The sequence below is a fragment of the Tupaia chinensis genome, unplaced genomic scaffold, assembly GCF_000334495.1.
Source record: "Tupaia chinensis unplaced genomic scaffold, TupChi_1.0 Scaffold000685_1, whole genome shotgun sequence".
NCBI lineage: Eukaryota > Metazoa > Chordata > Mammalia > Scandentia > Tupaiidae > Tupaia > Tupaia belangeri.
The window spans coordinates 1,465,056-1,489,996 of record NW_006160208.1 but is presented as its reverse complement, the minus strand read 5'-3'; the positions used below and the strand labels follow the sequence as shown (position 1 = coordinate 1,489,996).

At 41.9% G+C, this 24,941-nt stretch overlaps 1 protein-coding gene across 1 annotated transcript in view; it reads left to right on the top strand.

The window, feature by feature from the left end:
- Nucleotides 1-1,518: 1,518 nt before the first annotated feature.
- Nucleotides 1,519-24,941, top strand: part of ENPP6 (ectonucleotide pyrophosphatase/phosphodiesterase 6) — a 137,274-nt gene continuing 113,851 nt past the window's right edge. Inside the window, exon 1 of the mRNA XM_006160431.2 lies at nt 1,519-1,820. Coding sequence (XP_006160493.1) covers nt 1,580-1,820 — 241 coding nt within the window. The 5' untranslated portion in view covers nt 1,519-1,579. The remainder of the gene's footprint in view (nt 1,821-24,941) is intronic.

Genomic DNA, 24,941 nt, shown 5'->3' with positions numbered 1-24,941 from the left:
ACTGCTGGTCCCAACAAATCTCTCTTAAAAAAAAAAAAAAGAAAGAAAAAGTGAAAGAAAGAAAAAAAGAAAGATGTCAGATGTGTATATGTGTGTGCCAAAAAATCCTCAAACAAAAAAAAGGTGGAGGAAATGGAATTGCAGTATCATCATTCCCTATGGGGGTGGGAGGTGTTTTTTCCTGTCCCTCTTTCTGTGTCTCTCCATCTCTTTCTGGCAAGCATATATGCCCTCTAGCCAACCAGACAAAAACAAAACAAAACAAAAAAAGGAAAGGAAAGAAAAGAAGAGAAGAAAGATAAAAAGAAAGTGACAAGTAACTTCGTGTGAGAGCTTGATTCTAGACACAGTCAAACAAGAAAAGAAGAAAAGGTACAGGCAGAGGGTAGGGTAGAAGCATTTTAGTATCGATCAAAATTAGAGTGGCTGCTGTGTGTCTCTAGTTCTTGTAAAGCTTTGCCCAGAGCCTTGTACATTTCATCAGGACCCAGGCAACATTATAAAGCCAATAATATCTATGCTTGTTAAGTCTTTGCTACTGGCCATGCACATTTTATAAACCTTTACATACATGTGGGCATTTAATTTGACATCGAATGGAAGAATCGCTCTGGGGAGTCCCTGGAATCTGAGGACCTAGTGCTATTGCTGTTCCTCACACCCTTGTGCCTGGCTCCTCTTCGCTCCTCTTGGTGTGGAGCCTTAGCTGCCTCTAATTCCTCCCTCTGCCTACTGTCCTGGAGCCTGCATAGCTCTTTCTAGCTCTACTCTTCCACCTCAAACTTGCCTCCTCCAGCTCCCTCTTGAGGCAATACTGCCTCAAACCACCCAACCTGGCTTCTCGTTGACCAACTCTGAGCCTTCTCTGTATGACTTCCATGAACTATGTTCTTCTACAGCTGGATCCAGGCACCTGCTGTTTAGTCTTATTTTAAAATAAAATAATAACACTGCATAGAAATGCTTATAAGAAAAAAAGAAGCGGCTAAAACCTGGACAAAGCCATTTGTTTTAAAATATCCAGGCTACGGAGACCATGCGGGGAAGTTCACAAATAGACCCTTGGGGATTTATTGTCTCTTGTTTATGTACTGAGTAGAGAGGTTTGTGTTAGTAAATTTAAGTGGCAAAGTCAGAAAGTTTAAATTAGGCGAAGACGTGGGATAACATCAAATTAAAAGATGACCCTTTTCCTTGGCCCCTCCCTTTGGTTAGCCCGACTGCAAAGTTAGTGGGACTTTGTCATCTTCTAAAATTCCACCTCTCTGCGGGTGTTTGTATTTCTGGAACATTCACCGAAAATAATCAGGTTGTGCTCTCACCCCTAGTGTTAATTCTGGGTTGTTTGGGAACTCAATTTATCTGAAGGAGTCACTCTCTGGACTTTCTAGTAAAGGGTGAGCATGGATGTTTTGAAAAAGGGGGTGCTGTTCCTTTAAATTCTGAAAGTGAACTTGGCTCAGGAAGGCCAGCAGCTCAAGGTCCAGCCCCTACAAGAGAGAATAGCTACAGATCCTCCATCCTCAGTCTTTGCAAGGGGACAGCTGTGCCAGCCGGGCTCTGGCAAGCTCCTGGCAGCATGGCAGTAAAGCTCGGGGCCCTCCTGCTGGTCCTTGTGCTTGGCCTGGCTCAGCCGGCCTCTGTCCGACGGAAGCTCCTGGTGTTTCTGCTGGATGGCTTTCGCTCAGACTACATTAGTGATGAGGCTCTGGCGTCGTTGCCCGGTTTCAAAGAGATTGTGAGCCGGGGAGTAAAAGTGGATTACTTGACCCCAGACTTCCCTAGTCTGTCGTACCCCAATTACTACACCCTAATGACTGGTGAGTAGGGGATCCCCTTCTGGGTGAGGAGGGCAAGGGCTAAAATGGAGCAGAGAACAATTAGCTCTTGGCATTCGAGTCTTGTTTAAATGCTCAGATTTCCCTAATCCTTTGGGACACCAAAGATAGACAAGAAGTCTGTGTTCTTGGCTGAGAAGTGGTTTCGTAGTTATATTGTTCACCCAAAGTGATCCCAAGGTCCCGTTTTGGATTCTAAGTGTGGAGAGCAGAGAACTACAGCTGGAGATGGCACCGGGTGACTGGAAAAGTGGTTATTTGTTTTACGAATACAAATTCTAAATAACTGTGTTTCTGAAGTCCAAGAAACAGACAGCTCTTCATGTGCCCCTGCCAAATTCCTTTTGCCTCTTTGCACTGCGGTTTTCCGTGAACCTGGAGTCATTTTGCTTTATTTATCAATGTGCTAGACTGTGGAAGTGACCGATGGGGTTCCTGAGAGAGGAGTGTGATCCTGGAGGGGGTTTTTAGGTCACACCCTTCAGCTTTCCTTAGTAATGCTACTTTGCCCTTATTTTGCCTTTTTCGGGGTAGGGTAACATGACACGGAGCATAAAAAATTGTTGTATAGTAGTTTACATTTCTCATTTTTTACCTTATGTCAGGAAGAAAAAAAAAAAAGCAAAACTCCCACTAAGCCATACTACCTGGGTCAGGAAGAGCTGGTTTGCCTAAAGATGACCTTCTGGAATTGCCAGAACTTCAGACTTCAGATATGATTCTATGAACCAGGTCACAGGTTCTAATCTGTGCAGCCTGCTCTCCGCTCATGTAGTTGGATTTGCATCTTCTGGTTTGTTTTTCAGCTAACCTCTGCAAGGGCCAGCAAGAGACTCTCAGAAAGAATTTAGCTAACTATCCAGGAAGGCTGTTAAGAATCCGCCGTTATTGCTGGTTATGCAGGACTTAGCTGTGTGTCTGAGCAGAGGGAGAACTCTATAAATGAACAGAATGGGGATGAGAATGCTGGTATCTCATTTTGAATCTCTGCAGAACTCCAGAGTCAAAGGAATCTGGAAATACCAATTGATACCTGACTTCATGTATGTGTGCTATCAACATGTGGACATAAAAATGCCATCAACTGATCCCGAAATGAAAGGGAAGAGATACTTTGGAGAATTGAAAATGAAGGCACAGAAAGAAAGATAATTCAGACTGCACACAAACAAGAAATAGATTTGTCTTTTATTTCCCCTAACAGGCAAGCAACCAATCTTAAAGACAAACAGAACTAACAAAAGTCCCTCTCGTCCTCACTTGGCGTGCTTCTCCCCTTGCAGGGAAGCAGTTTGCAGGCTGCTGGGTCACACATAGATGTTATTGTATATACAGCCCGTCTGCAGTGCTGTGCAGGGAGCTTCACACACACAGACCACCCCCACTCTAGTTGTCTTTCAGAGCCTGGCTGGGAGACCCAATTCATAAACTGCCACGTGCAGTTTTCTCAATCTCTGTGGAAAATGAACAAAATCCATTTGAGAAAGTCCCACGGCAGTAAGTAAAAGGGGACTCTTACAAACTCCACCAGAAACCAAGGCAGTGACACAGTCTTTTGTTTGTCAGATCCACATTCCTGATATTAGCACGAGGGATGACTTGCACAGAGCCTCTGTCACGCTGAGACACACCTTCTTAGCAGGCGATGGGTGTTTTCTCTTATCCTGAGAAAAGAGCCATTTTAATGGTGGGATGACATCGTTCCCATGAGTGTCTGACAAAGATTTCACCCTCACTTTCAGCCTGAGGCTGACCCGAGGAAGCCACAAGATCTCCGTACGTGTTAGAGCTGTATATTTTCAGATGGCAAATATATTATCTGATTTGAAAATCTGCTTGGTTTATAAGTTGACTTTTCTACTTTTGTAGAAACAATACTACACATAGCATGTGTCTAGCAAAGCTCATTGTGTAAACTTCTTTGGCTATGGTTTGTCTAGAACCCACTGAACAATCTTAGTCATAGAGCAGGATTTGTTGACTGAGAGATATCAGGCAATGAAGCTGGTATCCTCTCCACTATCCTTGAACCGACTCAGCTGAATTTAGACTATTTTCTCCAATATCCATACTTATTTTTCTACCTGAGGTTAAAGCATTCCTTTTATATATATACAAGGAAGGATATATCCATTGGGAATTATACTTCAACAGATGGTTTGAGCATTTGAGTGTTTTATGAACCAACAAAATCATTACGTTACATATTCTTGGTACCAAAACACATGCTGTTGTAGGGTTCCTCAGAGTTCATAAGAGAATAATCTCACTTTGTTATATGAATTATTATCCTTGGTCTTCTCTTTGTGTAATGGGGAATGATGGGTTACTGGAAAGAATGCTGGCCTGGGAGAACTTGGAATCCTTGCAGAGAAGACTTCAGCAAGCCATTGCACTGCCCTGGTCCTCTGTTACCTCAGATGCAAAATAAACTGAGATGAGCTACCAGGTCCTGAATCAGGCCAGGATTTCAGGTGCTATGGGATGTAGAAATGAAAAGTAAGCAATGTAAGGGAAATATTTTTAAGTTCTGACTGGCCCCTTGAGAGGCCTTCTTGTAAAAATTAAAATGGCTGCAACTCCCTGGAGATGAAGAATTCTGCAGGAAAGGCACAGGGACAGTGATGGGAAATGAGCAGATACACTTAGTAGGAACCTGGGAAACCATCTAGCCCAGTCACTGACCTGAGGCCACTGTGGCTGATTATTTTTTTCCCCCTCAAAACGTATTTACACAGTCTCAGGACAAATGTGAACACAATTACAATACTCATCAAGAAGATGAACCAGTTGATTGCTGGGGACACTGAATCTCAAAAAAGAGCCTTTCCATCGGGGAGTTTTCATTCAAATTGAGGAGCAGAGATATTCAGAGAATGGATATCTACAATATTCTAAAAATGAAAGGCAAGGTCTCATGGGCTAAACTGTGTCATTTCCCTACTCCCCCATTCAAGTTGACTTTTCAACCCTTAGTACCTCAGAATGTAACTGTATTTACAGATAAGACTTAAATTTTTTAAAAATTTGCCAGAGAGTGTGTGTACTCACCTGGGGTGTGTAGGGGAGAGAAAGAGAGAGAGAGAGAGAAAGAGAGAGAGAGAGAGAAAATGAGAACACCCTTTATGCCGGATGGTCATGCTTCAGTCCCTTCTCCATCTCTCCCTCCTTAGGGAATTATGGGCATGCACATAGATGCCCAGCATATTTCTCAAGACATGGGTCTGGGATTGACCGCATGATCGACCACGTGGAATTCAGTCACCTTAACCACTACACCATGGGCTGGCCCAAGAAAAGGTCTTTAAAGAGGTAGTTATGTCAAAATGAGGCCAGGAGAATGGGGGCTTATTCCAATATGATTAGTGTTCTTATAAAAAGAGGAGACACTAGAGAGAGGTGTGCACAGAGAAAATGCCAGGAAGGGACACAACAGGAAGGAGGCCATGTTCAAGGACAGAGGCCTCAGAAGAAATCAAACCTACTAATAGCTTACCTTTGTACTAGTAGCCTTCAAAACTATTAAAAAAATACATTTCTCTTGTTCAAACCACTATCCGTGGTATTCTGTTACAGCAGCCTGAGTAAACTAATACACAGAGGAGAAATGGGTAGTTTCGAAGTGCGCTATGAAGGACCCAGAGGAGAGGGTAATTTTCTTCTAGCTGGTGTAGCCTGACAAAGCATATTAAAGAGGGAGGATCTGAACTGGAATAAACAACCACAAGCGTGGTGTAAATCATTGCATCTTACTTTATGCATTAGCTCTCTTTCTGAAGCACTGGGGGTGGATCAACTTAATTCTGGTTAAAATACAACCACCGGGTGAATGCCATTGGATGCTTTCTGTTTTAATCTGCTTTACAGTGGATCTTTTTGTAAAGTCAGTCTCTCTTTGGGGGTAAATCCACATTTGATTTAAGTGACATTGAACACAAATCAATGAAAGAAAGCATTTATTCAATCCAGGTCACGGGTAGGAGAAAATGCTGCATATACTTAGCATTGTTTTGCTAAGGCTAATGCCAACATTTGTCTGCAATTCTCGAACACTTCTGGTTAAGTAATTGGGAAAAGTGGCTCCGAATGTTCTGAGTAGCAGGGAAGTTCATCTAGAATTTTTATTTTTCTGCAAATAATCTACCAAGAGGAGACCATGCACTGAAACAAATCAGCTAGACTGTATGTTAGCATTATTTTAACATGTAGTAACTAGTAAATAAGACACAGAGTGGTTGGGAGTTTTGTTTCAGACCCTGCGGAAACTGGCAGAGCTGAGGTGGGAGAGGAGGTATCAGAAGCCCAGTTCTCACATAGCAATTGAGCAGGGCCCTGAGCTGTGTCCTGGAACAACTAGAGGTTGTGCGTATGCTCTGAGACCTTGGGGCAAAGGTCAGTCTGTCCAGGACCATCAGGAGCCTGAGTAATGGTGTTATATTAATATTTTACTGGAATCAGAATAACAACAAAGATGTTAACTACTCAGAATCTGTATTTGTGCCTATGTATTTCCTATTGCATGCCTAAAAATTACAGGTGAAGCAAATTCTTACCAGATATCAAAGACTCTACATCTTCGAGTAACAGAGGAGAGGGTAAGGTATGCTTTCTGCCACTTTTAAGAAAATAATTGATTTAAATTAAAACCAGATGTTGCTTGAACCAAAGAAAGCCAACCCAGAAAGTACAGAGGGATCTTCAAAAATTTCATGTGAAGTTCATATTCTGAAAAATTATGTATGAATTTCAGATTTTTTGCACCCCAAAATTATATTTTCCTTGAAACTGTTGAAGTCCCTTCACAACAAAATTGTTCGTCCTTGAACAATTATGTTTTGTAAAAAGCCTAAGCCTTCAGTCTTCTGCATAATTCAGGGGGCGTAGGGGTGACCAGGCCCACACTCGCAGTGAGACATGGGTTCTTGTCCCATACTCAGGAAGAATGAGTCCCAGACACAGAAGAGTAGGTATTGCAGGTATAGCAAAGCAGGGAGTTAATTAAAGGAGAGGGAAGGGAAAACAGAGCTCCCAAGAAGGAAAGGGTCCAGGAAAATGGGTCACCAGGGAAGAATTGTGATGAGGGGTTTTTATTTAGGTCTGGAAGAGCTATGTTCTTGGTGGGGCTTGTGCGTGCATTCCCCTCTTGGTGGGGAGGGGCATGCTGGATGGGTCCAGTTATTCTTCTAATTTTGGAGTGGATACAAAGGTCAGGGGGTTCTTCGTCTAGAAGCTCTGGGCCAGGAAAACCATTATCTTATCTTCTTCCTGGAATGTGGTGGAGCCTGGAAAAACCTTTTGTTTTAGGCCTCGGTCATGCTGCGTAGGTCAATCACTGAGCCACCACTGCTTCCATCTCAAAACTTAGCCATTTTGTGATTCCATTTTGGGCCTGTACTTGAACTACATTTTTGGGGTCCCTGTCTTTTATCTCACTAGGGGGTGTCTACCCACAAAGCCTGCACACATAGCACTAGGGAAAATGAAGACGCCCTCCTTGGCTCTGTCTCTACTCCTTCCCCCAAGATCAATGTTTGTGTGGGTATACTCACCCCACCATATGAGCATCCTTAGAGTTAGATGTCTCCTCAGATAAATAATCTGTATTTGGTTTGCCCTCTTCCTCTCTTTCCATACTTTCTATTTAAAAAAAAAAAAAGTTTGTTTCTTCCATGAATAAGAGAGAGTCATCCTTGTGTTCTTAGCCTCCATCTCAGTTTGCTTATGTGGGTTGTCAGGCTCATTTTTTATTTAAATCTTTTTTTTTTTTAAGAATTATTTGATTTTAACTTTATTTATTTATTTTTGATTTGACCAGAGAGGGTCAGTGTGAGAGAAAGAGAGAGAGGGAAAGTGAGAAAGCAAGCCACCAGGTCTGGGACTTGAACCACAGCCGGTCATGTGGGAGTCCAGCGCCCTTACCCGCCATGCCCCCTGCAGGCCCCAATTGTCAGGCTCTTTAGGTAGTTCAAAACATGAAGTAGAGACCAGACAGTGAACAGTGGTGAAATGTGGCATTCTTTGAGGCAGACACAGATGGGAAGGTTGCTGATTCATGTCTAGAGACTTTCCCCCAACTATGGCGGGTAGGCTGAGGCTAGGGGTGGGTTACAGTGTCAAGTCCCCTGTCTCTGTCTCTCTCTCTTGCTCAAAGAATAAACAAATAAACTTTAAAAAATAATAAAATATGACCATTAGGTGGCATGGTGGCTAAGGCACTAGACTCCCACATAGCCAACATGGTTCAGGTCCTGGACCTGGCAGTTTGCTTTCTCACTTTCTCTTTGTCTCTCTCTCTCTGGTCAGTGCACATGCCCTATAACAAATTAAATAATAATGATAATAATAATGATATAAATAAAGTTGAAAAATAATAATTATTATTTATTTTTACAACACAAATCCATTTTTATTCATTTACGTTTCTTTATTTTAAATCCTTAACTGGGAAAGCATCACACAGACTCTATGTCCAATGGCCTTAGCAGGAAGGTTGCTTCGGAAATTGGCTTGGACCATGCCACTGTTTCCGTGGGCACGGGTAACCTTTCCCCAGATTACTCTGGTTTTATTTGATTTGCCACCAGGAGTCACCGTATTGTTTTTTGCTTTTACATATAAGCACACCTCTTGCCTAAATAGAATTACATTTCATCTTGTGCATAAACACCTTCAATTCCTTTTTTTTTTTTTTTTTGAGAGGTTTCTGCTATAGGGCATGAGCGATCACCAAAAGGACAGGGAGAGACAGAGATACAGAAAGCAAGAAATCACCCCCCAGAGGGGATGGCCATGCCACAATCCCTTCTCCTCCATTCTCCTTTCAGGATCTTGGGCAGACAGGCACTTGCACCCGGCGTGAGTTTAAGCCATTGGGTCCGGGACTCGAACTGCAGTCAACTACTTGGGAGTCCAGTAACATAGCCATTACGCCAACTGCTGGTCCCAACATCTTCAATTTTAAGAAGAGCTGTGTGCTCCTTTTGGTCCCTGAGACCTCGCTGATAGCAAGAATGACCTTGGACCACAGCCTTCCAGATTTAGTTGTCTTTTAGAGGTCCTGTTCCCAGCAGGCCTCCACAGGCTCTGAGATGGCAGAAAGAACAATAATTATTTTTTTTTTTTTGGAGAGGTTTTTGCTATAGGGCGCGTGCGCTCGCCAGAAAGACAGAGAGAGACAGAGAGACAGAAAGTGAGAAATCACCGCCCCCCTCCAGGGGGGGATGGCCACGCCGCAATCCCTTCTCCTCCATTTTCCTCTCAGGATCTTGGGCATGCACGCACACATGCCCGGCATGAGTTTAAGCCACCAGGTCCGAGACTCGAACTGCGATAGACTACATGGGAGTCCAGCGACATAGCCATTACGCTAACTGCTGGTCCCAATAATTTTTTTTAATAAAGCAAATAAAATAAGATCATAAGGTGGTATTAAGGGTTGAATTGCATCTCTTCTGAAATTCATATGTTGAACTCCTAATCTCAGTATGCGATTATATTTAAAGAGAGCCTTTAAAGAAGCGATTGAGTTAAAATAAGGTTATCAGAGTAAGTCAGTCCTAATCCAGCACGACTGGGTCTGTATTAGAATAGGAGATTAGGACTAAGGTGGACATGGAGGGAAGACCCCGTGTAGCTACAGGGAGAGGATGGCCATCTATGCGCTCCAAGGAGAGAGGTCCCAGAGAAAAATCAAACCTCCTGGCACATTGATTGTAAACTCTCCCTCCAGAAAAACAAATGGGAAAATAAGTAAATAAATGTGAAAAGATATATTTCATTTGTTTAAGCCACCCAGTTTGTGACCTCCTTTGGGATCTAGCACAGATGTACAGCCAGTGGAAGAATGAAGGTTTTCAAGACAACCACTTCCATCTCCAAGTTTATTTATTAAAGGTTTTTGTTTCTGGTGATTTTTGCCCTGAAATTTAGTTTCCTAGGGCTTACATAACAAGTGACCACAAATTAGCTTTATTAAAACAATAGGAATTTATTTTGTCATAGTCCTGGAAGCTAGATGTGTCAAGTTAAGGCTTAGTGGTGCTCTCTCTGAAGGCTTTAGTGGATAATGTGTTCCAAGCCCTTCTCGTAGCTTCAGCCAAAGAATACCAAGGATTGCTTGCAACACTCTACTCTTCGCCTCCATTGTCACGTGGCATCCTCCGTGTGTGTCTCTTCTCTTATTAAAAGTACTTCAGCCATATGGAATCAGGGCCTGCCCTAGTGACACCATCTTAATTTGACTGCACCTGCAAATAAAGACCTTATTTCTAAATAAGGGCATGTTCAGAGGCATCGAGAGTCAGAACTGCAGTGTACCTTTTTTCTATTAGTTTTTTGCTGTAGGGCACATATGTTCATCAGAGGGAGAGAGAGAGAGAGAGAGAGAGAGAGAAACCACACACACCCCCACACCCCGTGAGGGATGGCTATGATGCAATCCCTTCTCAATTCTCTTCTTGGGATTTTGGGAATGTACACACATGCACTCTGGCGTGATTTTCAAGTTACTAGGTCCAGAACTCAAACTGCAAAGTCGGCCATGTGGTATCCAGGGGCCTCAACCTCTATGCCACTGGCTAGCCCAATCTTATATTTTTAGGGAACACAATTCAACCCACAACTCATGGTATAGTAGAAAGAGCTATGAACTTGCTGTGGAAAATCTAATTGATTCTGTCACTTTTTGACTTTCAGAATTTGAATAGGTTCTTTAGAGTTTTAACATTTTTATCAGTGAAAGGGAGAAAGTAAAACTTAACCTCTAAGATTTGCTCTGAGAACAGCATGAGAAAATATGTGTCCAAAATCACCACTGTTAAACTGAATATATCACACACTCTATCAGTAAGGTTAGGCTAAGGAGTATCACAGTAACAAGCAAGTCCAAACTATACCTGATGCTTACAACAAGCAAAGTTTATCTCTCACTCACATACATAGCATTTAGGAATTAACTCTGCCCCATTTCCACTTCATCCTGGGGCCCAGACTGAAAAAGTAGCTTCTAAATGAGATGTACTGCACACACAGCAGAAGTGAAAGGGCACAAGACAGAACAATGCAATAATGCTCACTTCTGCTCCAAGGTGGCACAAGGCACACCTGTGCACACTGCACTACCAGGCAAATCCCATCACCATGCTTGATGCCAATAGCTCAGGGATCCATAATCCTCACACAGGGAGGAACAGGAACTATCTTTAACTTTAATGCAACGTATCACCGACACTGAAGACATCTTAGTGTCCTCAGAAAACTTAGAGGATGAGACAAGATTTTTTTTTTTCTTTTTTTTTTTGGAGAGATTTTTCACTGTAGGGCACGTGCGCTCGCCAGACAGACAGAGACATAGAGACAGAAAGCGAGAAATCACCCCCCAGGGGGGATGGTCACGCCACAATCCCTTCTCCTCCATTCTCCTCTCGGGATCTTGGGCACGCACGCACACGTGCCCGGCGTGAGTTTTAAGCCACCGGGTCTGGGACACGAACCGCGGTCGACTACGTGGGAGTCCAGCGACATAGCCATTACGCTAACTGCTGGTTCCCAAGATTTTTAAAACACCTGAAATGTTAAATAACAATTTAAGAACTAAGTGATAATACAGCAGACCAAGAGATGTTCTAACGCTGAACATTGTATGACTTAAATGAATGGCATCAAGACGAGTATCTGCAACTAAGGACAGAGAGGCATTATTGGGAGCAATGGTGGTCTTGAATATTTCTATGGGAAAACGGATCTAGAATGAAAAGTGGATCTAGATATCGAAAGGTGAGTGGAAAGCCTTTTAGTAGGAGATACATGTTGAGCCAGATATGGGAAAAAATGGAAGTAAAAAATGGGGTAAAATGAGGGACATAACAAGGACAAAGTAAAATAAGTGAGCATTAACAAGACTAAAGAAGGGATCTAAAGCTAGTCGCCATTTCGGTGGGTTGGAGGGCTATAGGGAGATAAGTTTGTAAAAATAAAGACCAAAGTACATGCAATTGATAGAAAATTTTAGAAGCTAAACCAGGGATATTTCGGTAAGTTCCTCCTTCCTTTCTTTTCCACTTCAAAAGTTCAAACTTGTATTCTTTGTGGGGAAGAGTTGGATTTGAAGAGAACCCTTGAGCCAGAACATACTGATTGGCTGATGAGTGAATATAAAAAGCATGGAAAGGAATAGATTTGAATAGATTCCAAGGCCACAAGTTATTCAGAAGTCTGAGTAAGAGGGGCCCATTAGCAGAGATGGAAAAGTTGGAAGGGCTGTTTATTTCTGTAAGCTTTATTTGGGAAAATAAATTTTCATCAGATACTATTTCACGTTGAGTAGGATATTTACCTGAAGTTGACTCTTTAGGGGAATCTGACAATACCTTTAAAAATAATTCTAGATTTGTGTGGGATAACCGTGGGTTAAAGGAGGAAAGCTGAGTCTGGGGGTCCCAGTGGACCTCAGGAGACCCTGGTAAATGGACTTTCTAGCTCCTGCCACACAGCAGATAGAGAACATTATTTACAGATAAACAATTAAAATCTGACTTCTCATCTGCTTGAACTTTTATCTAAATTTTGTCCTTTCTTCCAGGGATACCTAACAACCTTTTTCCATGTAAAACCATGGTCTCTGTAGTGAGTGAAGATTAAACTGCCTAAATAAGCAGGCCAAGTAGGTGAGGTGGAAGGCAACGAGAAGCCGGGGAAAGCATTAACCAACCCATGCCCCAAGAAAAAATTGTGTTCTGAGAATTTGCAAAAATAACCTCTCTTGGCACATCATTATTTAAGCTCCCATCAACAGACCTCTCTACACTGAAGTTCCACTTCTCAAAAAGCATGTTTCTTTTGGCTTCCATGGTGACGAGGGGGAATTTTTATTATATGGTATTTCAGCTGCTAGAAACTCGCTCCTTGAAGAAGGGAATGTTTAGGGTAGTGGGTAAAGCTTAGAAATGTGATGAAACCTTTTGATTATAATAACAGCAAACTCTTTTCAGAAGATTCATCCACATGGAGCCACTGCAGTCTATAAACCGTGGCTGATCTTGGCCCCCTCTCTGTTGCCTGGCCCTGTTGATGGATAGGACCAGATGTCTCCTGCTAAGGCTTCTGGATGTGTGGTTGAACCACGCTGCTCTTAGGACCTGCTGAATCATGAATATATACCAAAAATGAGTTTAAGGACATTTAAAGTTCTTTCGGAGGAAGGCTGATGTGTGTTAACCTCTATTTCAGACACTTTAGACAACATTCACTCACATTTCAGGATCCTGGTCCATGAATGAGCCCGTTGTGTCTACAGTCTAACCAGATGGGGACTTGAGGTAGACCTGGGGCTTCTATGGGTCCTGTGGTGGCATTTGACTCTTGCAGGATACTTTGCTTGGTCTTAATCAGCTCCTAACTTCAGCTCTTTCCATAGCAAGGAGAAAAATATCCTATAAGCAGGTCACTTAATGATGTGTAGACAGAGTTATTTAGACAAAAGACTGCCCAGCTGAGATCATACATGAAATAGGGCCCAGACACTTTACCCCTGGATGAAGTAATTCCTTATGGTGCCTTTATAAGTAAATACCTCTGTAGCTGCCCAGTCTGAGGCAGGGACATGGGGGACTAGGGGGATCTCTGTAGGAATAGATAATAGTGCCTGCTGCTGAGTATCCCAACCTGTGTGCTGTACATCATGAATGTGATACAAAAGGTCTCCTGGCCAATCTGTTAGCAATTTTCAATTGATTCCCAGAGATGAGATCTCTTGTTGTTCTGCTGGGGAGCCAATTTACGTAACCAAAACTGAGCAGCAATGGCACAAACTTTACTCAATGGTCAAGGAATAGAGAAGTGGGAGATGAGCTTGCAAATCAACTTGCCATTCATCTTGAGTTGAGGAATTGAAGATATAGCAAATGGGGTAATGGAGGGTTGGGATAGGGTTATAGAGAGGGAGGACTATTCAAAGTTTTTTTTTTTTTTTTTTTTGGAAAATGTGAGAATTTCTTGGAATTCCAAAACCCACCTCCTTTTTCTCCTTCTGAGGACATTTCTGGTGGTACCCCTGGTGATTGTCAACTACCATTGGTTCTGGTAGGTGTGTTATCTAGTATGTAAATTATTTTATCATGTGGTTTGGGGTTCCCTAGAGATTACTGTTACAGCAATCTTGGATTCCACTGGTTCAGGCTGATGTTTTAGTGAGAGCTTTATCTTATCTGCTGGCACACATCCCATTGTCTAAAAGAAAGAACAGATACCACTAGGGAGGGGCTGGGATCTGGTAAGAGCATAGGCTATGTGGTGGGTGACAAATTGCCTTCAGTCATGAGCAATCTTGTCATTCCACCCAGGTTGCCCAGCAGAAATGCTTGATGTGAAGCAGGCTGGGAGGCTCTACTGGACACAAGGACCTGGGAAAGGTTTCTGCTCCTGACTCTGCTACCCAGCTAAGGCTTTGGATCCAACATCACAACCACTTCTTTGTCCTGAGTTCTCACTGCTTTAACATGAGAAGACTGGGCAGATGGTTTCATGGGGTTAGTTGTGCATTTAGTGCATGTCAGATTCCTACGTGCTGGGAATATAGAAACAAGGCTTTTGCCCTGTTATGATCACAACAACTTCATTTTGACCTGTGTTACCCATTTGAAGATCATGATCTGTAGTTATTACACTGAATGCTGATGGTTTGTCCACAATGAAGACTCTGGTCTGAGGAAAGGGTGTGTGGCAGCAGGCAGAAGTTTCTCTGTGGATATGTTGGTTGAGAGACCCACAGTTTATCTAGGGGGTCCTAGGCCTTGAACACTTTCAGATTCTGTGCTAAAATCAAACAAATTAGCCCACTGGCTCCAATTGTCTAGGTTTCCCTGACAATTTTTCTGTATGTATAGGGATTTGGCTTTTACAGGTAGACTTGAGAAAACACTCTACTTCAGTGACTGAAGACAAAAACCTTGGACAAATATAGGTCCTTGGCAGAAAACTTCAACTACTGTGCTCTTTGGCTACTCCCTAGCAGACCACATGCCTCACCTGGAATGTACTCCCCAGGTTCCCCCAACCTCTACCCTTGCATTCAGGTTAACAAAACCATGTAAAAGGGTCACTGCTTCAGGTCCACTCTTGGGCACACCCTTCCCTCTCTGGACTGTCAGTTTTCTCACTCATAAAGGAGATGGACTCTCTCTAAGACATACTCCCAACCTATAACAGATCCTATCACTGAGCTCACCAGGAGGAATGATGTGGTGACATTGAGGCTGAGGTATGTCAAGGCATGAGGGCACTTCAGGGGACTCCAGGGTCTTCACTCTTGCTCTAGGAGCCCCTGGAAAATGCTACCAACTCGCTGAGCTGAGGGTCCACGCAGCATGTTCTGTGTAGCATCACAGTTATTTTAGAAACTGCCTGTGCATATTCCCTTATCATCCAGTCACAAATCCTCCTTGCAGTGGAGGCAGCCTCTCTTTCTCCTTCTGTTTAGCTAGGCTTCACCAGAAGGCAGGAGGCAATGAGCAGATCCTGCTGGGAGACACCACCATTCAAGGTCATCAGCAAAGAGAAAATATACCTTTAACAACATCTAAAAATCTAGAAATCATGTTTACCTATTGGTGTGACAACTGAACAGATACAGACAGAGCTGGGACAGAGACATCTTGATGCCTATCCTTTGGGGCCATATGAATTATTTATCTACTGAAAATATTAAATTAAAAAATGTATTTATATCCAGTGGAAGTTTCTCATCTCTAATTGAATAAGTAGACTTAAAAAAAAAAGTTTATTTATTTCTTCCATGACAGAGGCAGAGAGAGAAAGGAAAGAGGGAGAGTCAGAGAGATAGGCACTTCCAACCCTTCCTCAATCCATGATACAACTCCAGTCTCAGCAGGCTTAGCTCACAGGCTCATATGCACACCCAGTGTCTAGGGAGGTTCCAGCAAACCCAAGACCTTTTCTACATGGGTTCAGTTGCATTACCATTGCACTACCACTTGGCCCTGACATTTTTATTCAACATTAGTTAAGTCCTTCACTTGTGATTTAGGGATATACATTCACATTAAAAGAGGTTTTTTTGTGTGTTTTGTTTTTGTTTAAACACATGGTTCCTAATCTAAGGGCATAAAGCAATGTTCTGTAGTTTGGATTGGTTTGATTTTCTCAGTCTGTGCTGCAGACTTGCGAACAGCAGCCAGCCAGGGCTCAGAGATCCACAGTCAAGGTTGCTCTCACCATTCTTCTTTGAATACCACCACCTCACGGGAGCTTCCAGTAGCCATCCTGAAGAGCAAGACTAATGACAATCAACTGATCAGGCTCCACCCCCACCTTATATACAGTCTCTAATGGGTGTCTGTCCCTGCTCCTCCCCTTCTGGTCAGGTTTCTTAACCTACGTTGCAGGCCAGCGTGGTCCACACAGAAGTCTATCCTTCTGTTGGTCTATATTTCCTCAAGAACTACAGAGTACAAGCAGTCTCTGCATTTGGGCCCAGAGCTTGTTCAGAAGCGACACAGGATTCATGTTTGTTAAGCTGCCCTGGATCAGGGCCAGGAACTAGACACCTGTCTGACCCTATAGCGGAAGCTTCAACTTATCTATCTACTAGCTCCAGGGTTTTGCTACTGAACTGCATCTGTTGGCTGAGGTAGCACTGTTTTTTCTAACAAACTATCTGGTGCACTCACATTACCTGGCTTGATCTCAATGGATTTTGGGTTCTACTGACCACACTCCATAAGCCTCTTAGTTTCCTCTACTCATCTTCACAATAGATGCTCTCCTTTCCTGAGAGCCCAAAACAACACCATCACCATGTCTAACCTGCCACCCTGGGTTTTCCAGCAGCCAGATCTCTTCCTTATATTTACTGGGCTCTGTGGGTGGGTCTAATTCCCTATTCCAGTCACTCTTAGTCTGGCCCATTCCCCAGTAGCTTAGCAAGCTGGCCTTGTCTCAAATCATAACATTCCTTTCCCTATACATTTCTGTGTATGGCTTTTATAGTCCACTTTAGTATGCATTTGTCTGCATAAAATATGACACTAATACTGTGTGACCGAGTGTGGGAATATGTAACAAAATCCACTATATCCCAACCCAATCTCCCCAAAGACATTCAGAATTATAAAATGTGGAAAGCAGAAGATAACTTAGGAATGCTGGTGCATTTGTCTTATTATACAGAAGGATGCCAAGCCCTGAGGTTTAGATCCAGCCTCTACACAAGGATAAACTCACACCAAATGCTCATCTCCCTTGATGACCAGGGATGGAAGCCCAGGCATTCCTTTCCAGCACCACCTGCCTGTTTCCCCGCTTGGCCTCTTGACCTGAGCTCTCAGCTGTGCTCTGAGCGCTCCATTCTGTCATGGAGGGGCTTACCTGGATTGCTTTTTCTTCTTTTCTCACCTTCATTAACATCTCCCAGAATGTATAAGATGAATGAAATGGCGATAGAATTCAAAGGTGTGTGTGTGTGTGTGTGTGTGTGTGTGTAGATTCTATCAAAGATCTGATCAGGGAGGGAGCAGAGCTACCTGGAAAGTTGTGGATGGTATTTGAACTTAACTCAGCCATCCTCTCTTCTTCCTAGTGTCATGGATAATAATTGTAGGCTGGCTGCTGCTCCTGAAGCTTCTTACACAATTTCACCAAGTGCTGATGGAACAGATAAGAAATCACATTCCAAACAATTTTTCCTCAGTCTGTGTCAACATGTGTCAGCTAGAGCTAAAAGAATCAAGCAAAAAACAAAAGTGATTTTACTTGCCCTATTCCCAGTCACCTGTTTGAGTGTTCTTTTGAACTCATTAGCCAGCTGTGTGGGTGCCTTGAAACTTCACCTCAGGAAATTCCCTCAGTGGACAAAGGATTGATTCCTAACCTTCCGACAAGAGGAACATCAGAGTTCTTGTGGACAGTTGTGAGTCTCCTGCTGGGAAGGAATTTTAAGGCATGATCTCTTCATCGTTCCATTTTCATTTCTCTTTTTTCATTGGAGGCCTCTCTGTGAATGTTCAGTCATTCCCTTTGCTGATTCTACCTATTGCCTCATGTGAGCTCTACTCCCACCCTCCCCAAAACCCAAGCTCCAGCTTTTCTGAACCTGTCTTCCTCTATCAAGCCTCTAAGAGGCTTTGGCCCATAGAAGTAACATTTCAGACCTGGCTGCTGCCTTGAAATCTTATTTTCATTCACTTGTTAGCTCCTTCTCTACTTTCTGTGTGAACCACAGATTTTGATAATTATACCAACAAGTAGTATTGAGATATTCATACAGTACGTTTATACAGGATTATCCATTCAAAATTATATTGAACATCTACTATGTGAGGAATGCTGTTCTAAAGATGACCAGGACATGGCCTTAGTCAAGCTTATAATAAAGCTGGAGCAACTAAATATGCATCAAAATAACTATTATCAGAGGACAGAATGAAAAAGGCATGGGGGAGGCAGAGGTCATTCCTGAGTGTGTGGGATGAAGAGGGAAGGTGCTGAGGTAATAGTTACTTAAGGAAAGCCTGAAGATTTGAACAGGCTGAAAACTGCAAGAAGGGCCTTGCGAGTGAACCGCATAGCACAAGCCAAGGGCAGACATGGGAATGAGGATTCCTCTGACTTCACTGAGCAGAACGAATTTAAGAGTGGAGGGAGGCCATGCAAGTCTAAGTAAGGATGGAGTCTGGGAGGCAAGTCCCTGATATCAGGATGAATGGAAGGTCAAGAATTGGTAGGCTCTATGGGGAAAGAACTGGCAGAACTCATTGGCTATGAAGAATCAGAGAAAATGAAGTCTCAGTATCAGAGTGGAATTCCAGCTAGTTTTAGGATATAATTAATCAATTAATCTGTGTGTAAGTTGGATACAAGTTCCCAATTGAGTGTCTAAGCAATATTGTATTTCTGTATTTTCTTTAAATAAGCCTAAATCTATGGATACTCCTTGAAAACATTCTACATGAAACAAGCAAGACTCAAAAGGACAGATGTTATATAATTCCATTTATATGAGGCTTTCTAGAGAGGAAAAATTCTCAGAGACTGAAAGTAGAATGGTGTTTACCAGGTTCTGGGAAACAGGGAGAATGGGGAGTTCTTATTTAATGGGCACCAAGTTCTTAGTCTGAGAAGATTGAAAAGTTCTGGAGATGGGCTGTGGTGATGGTTACTAATAATATGAATGTGCTTAGTGTACACTAAAATGAAACAAACAAAATGGTTAAAATGATAAATTTTATGTTGTGTATATTTTACCACAATTAAAACAAACAAACAAATCCTTACTCTGACTCTGACTTCCATCAACTGGCCTATTGGAAATTGTTTTATTGTAAATATAACTTGACTTGAAAATGATTTGGTAATTTCTCAAAATTCTATTCTTCTATTCTGCTGAATCATATGGTAATTCTCTGTTTAACATTTTGAGAAATTGCAGCGTAAGAGTTTTAGAGGGACACCAAAATCATAGCAGTATCCGAAACAGTATTTTATTTTCTTATACTTTTGCTCAACAAGGCATTTGAGTAGTGACTTCTTAACTACCCATGGAAGCTTGAAGCTGAACATTTAGGAATCATTCTCATAGAAGTGAGAACTTAAGTGAGAAGGCGATGTCACTTGGGGAGATGGGTAAGAGAAGAGAAAGGGGTCAATGTGGAACTTAGAGGGCTTCACATTTAGGGAGCAGAATGTGAAAGAAGAGACACCAAAGGAAATAAGGGAGAAGTAAAGAGCTATCAAAGACCATTCTAGCAAAGACATAAAATGAAAATTAGGATCAAAGTAACCAAAGAGAGAAAGTTTCCAACACAAAATCAGCATTGTCAAACAGAAAAACTAACGAAAATAAGAAACAAAAATGTTGTTAGTTGAGAGAATTTGTACTTAGCAGCAGGATTTCCAAGATCACTAGAGAGCTGGAAAGAAAGGACTATATTGGTAAATTGTGCATTTGGAGGATTTGGGAGTTGGTACTTGCCTATGTAGCTGGGAATCTGGAGGATCTAACTTAGTCTCAATATACTAATTAGGTCCTATATGTGGATCAATATAATTGTGGCCTTGATTGATATTTTTAAATGATTAACAATTTTATTGGGTCATCAGGAAAGTCATGATGTATTTTTTTGTTTTTCTATTAAAAAATGCATCATGATTTTCCCCAATGACCCAATATTTGGTATAATTTCCATACCATAAAATCCTTCCATTTTAAATGTGCAATGATTGTTAGCATATTTTCAGAGATGTGTAACTACTACCAGTCCAGCATGCTTTTAGAATATTTCTATAATTTCAAAAGAAAAATTTGTGCCCTGTAGTTGCCCTCAATCCTCAGCCCCCTAGCCATAGGCACTAATTCTGTCTTTGTAGATCTGTCTCTTTTTTGACATTTCATAAAAGTAGAATCGTACATACGTGTTCTTTTGTGTCTGACTTCTTTCACTGAGCACAAAACTTTTGAGTTTCATTCATGTGTGTCAGTATGTCATTCCTTTTTATTGCCAAGAAGTATTCTATTGTATGGATAGACCACTTTTGCTCATCTATTAACCAATTGGTGAACATTTGTGTTGTTTCCACTTTTTGGCTATTGAGAACAATGCTGCTGTGAGCATTCATGTACATGTGTTGGACATGGGTTGCCATTTCTCCTGGATAGAAACCTAAGAGTGGAATTGCTGGGTCTTAATGGTAATTCTCCACTTAACATTTTGAGAAATTGCCAAACCATTTCTCAAAATGGCTGCACCATTTTACATTCTCACTAGCAGTGTGTGAGGGTTCTAAGTTCTCCACATCCTCACTAATGATTGTTTTTTATCATAGCCATTCTAGTGAGCATGAAGTAGCATTTTATCATGTTTTTGACTTTAATTTCCTTAGTGACTGATGATATCAAACATCTTTTTATATACTTCTTTGCTATTTGATAACTTCTTTGGAGAAATGTCTACTAAAATCTCTTTATCAGTTTAAAAAATGGGGTTATACATTTATTTTTAGTTGTAATTTTTTATATTGTCTAGATAATAAAGTCCACATGGAGTATATGATTTGCAATTTATTTTCTAGTCTGTGGGTTGTCTTTTCGCTTTCAGATGGAGTATCTTAAAGTACTTAACATTGATGAAGTCTTATTTATCAGTTTGTTTCTTTTATCACTTGCACTTTTTTTTGTGTTATTTCTAGGAAATAATTGCCTAACTCAAAGTCATGGAGATTTACTCCTATGTTTTCTTTTATAAGTTTTATACTTTCAATCTGTTTTGTTTATGTTTGTGACCCATGTTTAGTTAATTTTTGTGCAGTCATAACTGTTCCATTCCCGTTGAAGTTGTTGAGACTTTTGTAAAAAAAAAAATCAACTGACCATAAATGTAGTTTGTTTTGGGCTCTCAATTTTGTTCCACTGATCCATATGCTTATCCTTATGCAAGCATCACATTGCCATGGTTACTTTAGCTTTTATCAAACCTTCAAATCATTATATCCAAGTTCTACAAATTTGTTCTTTTTTGAAGATCGTTTTGGCTGTTGTGAGTCACTTGTATTTTCATATGCCATTCGTGATGAATGTGCCAGTTTATGCAAGAAAACCAGCTGGGACTTTGATAGATGTTGAATCTGTAGACCAGTTTGGAGAGTATTGCCATCATAATAATATTAAGTCTTCTGATCCACGAACATAGGATGTCCTTCCATTTATTTCAGCTCTAGTTTCCATCAGCAATGCGTCATAGTTTTCAATGTTCCAGTCTTGCACTACTTTTATGAAATACTTCTAAATATTTATTCTTTTTGACGTTATTGTTCATGGAATTGTTTTTCTGATTTTGTTTTTGTAGTATATAAAATATAATTTATTTGGAGGTACTCATTTACCTTGCTGAATTTGCTTATTAATTCTGATAGTATTTTGTGGATTGATTAGGATTCTCTTCGTATGAGTTTATACCAGATCATATTTTTTTCAAATAAAGATAATCACTTCTTCCTTTTCAGTCTTAATTGATCTTTAGAATCACTTTGGAGGTTATAGTGAGGCATTTTTCAGATGAGAGAGCTTAAGTCTAGAGAGGGTAAGTACTTTGAGGTCACCTAGCCAGGAAATGAATACATCTGGACTAGAGCGGAGGACTTCTGCCTCCCATCCATCACTCTGCATTTTCACCATGCCACCTTCCGTTGATAGAGTCAGCATCTGAGAAGACAATGGACAGCCTGTATCATTGCAACGGGCCCATTGTCTTCCTTCGTTACAAGCAGCTAGATTCAGTCAAACAAGGAGCAGCATGTACATTTCCCAAATGTCTACTGTATTTTGTACCATGCTCAGTGCTAAGCACGTTCAAATACTATTTTAATGAACTCTTATAAAATCCTGAGGCAGCCATAATTATCCCTATTTTACAGGCGAGGGAACCAAGGCTCTGAGATACTAACTTATTTGGTCAAGATCATAAGGCCCATAAATGGAAGAACTCTTGTGCTTTTCTCATGACATCATGCTGCCTTTTCTTTCCTGATTCCAAGGAAGCAGTTCTCAGGGAAGCCCAGTCCTGTGCAGTCCTCTAAGTGTCTCTCCCTTAGACAGTAACCTCGTAGCAGCGTTATGCACGTGGCATATGCCTGCACACACAGACACCCATAGTGACACAAGTCACTGCCTTTTCAGGCTTCCTCCAGACTAGGCAACCTCATGGGCAACTATTTTTTAAACCGTCCTTTGTGTATCTCAATGGACAATGTGAACAATGAACATTTCTGGGGTTGAGTATAAAAGAGAGGATTCAACCTCAGACACTTAGCTACTTATCTCAAATGGCCAAGGCTGCAGAGTTGTGAAAAATAGTTTAAACAGGCCTCTTTTGATAAACCACATCTGGGATATGACCCAGACCACCAAGATGCAGCTCCGGACTAGCTGCTTCTCATTGCACTTGGTTATAGGTGTCTGGGACAGCTTGGGGTCCCCATTAGGGCCGTATCTGATTTAACCTACATCCCACTCAACCTAACTCATGCTTCCTGACACTTAGTAGGGACTCAACAAATGACTCTTTGTATTTAAAAAGCTTCTTTCTTTATGCATGATAGAGCAAGTGTGTGTGTGCATGTGGGAGACAGAGAGGAAAAGAGAGAAAGAGAAGGCACCCTCCATGGGGCTTGGTCATGCACTGATCCTCTTCCTGCAGCCCTCCAGCCCCTGTCCAATGCATATGTGTCTACTTGGCATGTTTTTGGTTGACTGGGTTGGGGACTTGAACTCTGGTCAGCATGTGGCTTCCAGCTCCACAGTCTGCACACCCCTGGCTGTGTCAGAGAGGCTGGGCTTGTTTTGTTTTGTTTTAAGTTTATTTCTTTCTTCCATGAGTTAGAGAGGCAAGAGACAGCACCCCAAAAAGGTCTTTATGCAATGAAATACCTCCAGCCTCAGCTGGCCCTTAGTAATGAGTACACACATGTCTAGCATACATGGGAGATCTCCAGATGTGAGCTTAGAACCTTCCCATGGGAGTCCGCCTCATGGGGAATCACATTTACCACTGTGCCACTGTCTGGCCCCTTGTATTTGTTTTAAAGTTCCTTGAAATGGCTTTATCCTAAACAGTTTTCTTTTTAGTTTCCCTCTTTCCTTCCCATCCTCACTCCTAATATATAGGGGATTTCTGCTGCCAATCTATCAGAGTGATTTTTCTTTTTTTTTTTTTTTTTTAGAGGTTTTTGCTACATGGCACGTGTTCTCGCCAGAACGACAGAGAGAGACGGAGAGACAGAAAGCGAGAAATCACCCCCCGGGGGGATGGCCATACCGCAATCCCTTCTCCTCTATTCTCCTCTCGGGATCTTGGGCACACACACACACACGCCCAGCGTGAGTTTAAGCCACCGGGTCCGGGACTTGAACCATGGTCGACTACAAGGGAATCCAGCAACATAGCCATTACCCTAACTGCTGGTCTCCAGAGTGATATTTTTCATCTTCTAGTAGATGAAAGCTTCAAGCAGAAGAGGCAGAAGTCACCTTAGACACAGCTCAATGATCTTTTTGCGCCCTAAGCCCCCATGCCAGGTCATGCCCTACCCAGATGCATGCTAAAAACACAAATGAGAAATGGGTAGAATGGAGTATTTTTCCAATTCTTCTAATATTTTAAGAGGCAAATAAGCACCAAACTTAAATTCTTACAGTGTACCTTTTCAGTAAATTCCAGATTGGTGAGTCAACCAGAGTGCTGGTGGCTTAAAACCACTTCTCTCGTATTACCGAAGAGATTTTAGGTTTGGGGATTTAAGCCATTTATAACTGGGTCTCTGGAAAAATTCTCAGAAACAACAGTTCCCTCGGGCAACATGGTGTGAGGTAGAAGATATCCTATTTTAGTTCAGTTCCCACTTCCAGGTGGTTTCGTGGTCAGCAGGAGAATATGAATTTTTTAATAACTTGAAATAAAGAGGCATTGCCTCTGCCAAACAAGATTACCTTGTATTTCACTTAGCCATATTTTATATTCTCTCTGTTCATTGCCAAATTCAACTATTTGTCCCCTCTCATGAGTTCTCTTCTTTCCCATGTTCACATGCAAATCCTGAGCTTTGGCCTAGTGGCTTCTTTCCTGTCTCTTGAAGATAAATACATAGGGACCAGCAGTTGGTGTAATGGCTATGTTGCTGGACTCCCATGTAGTTGACCACGGTTCGAGTCCTGGACCCGGTGGCTTAAATTCATGCCGGGTGCGTGTGCACGAGTGCCCAAGATCCCGAGAGGAGAATAGAGAAAAAGGGATTGCGGTGTGGCCATTCCCTCTGGGAGATGATTTCTCGCTTTCTGTCTTTCTGTCTGTCTCTGTCTTTCTGGTGAGCACACACGCCCTATAGCAAAAACCTCTCCAAAAAAAAAAAAAAGATACAGATGTGAGGAGAGCCATGATGGACTAGAAGCAAGAGACACAGGCTCTAGTTGGCTACGGTGAGAACAACTTTGTGGCTTCAGGCAGTCTTTCTGGGTTCATGTTTAGTTTCTTCTCTCTTCTTTTCTTTTTCTCTCTTTTTAAGTTCATGATACAGCACATGTGCACACATAGCAGGGAAAGA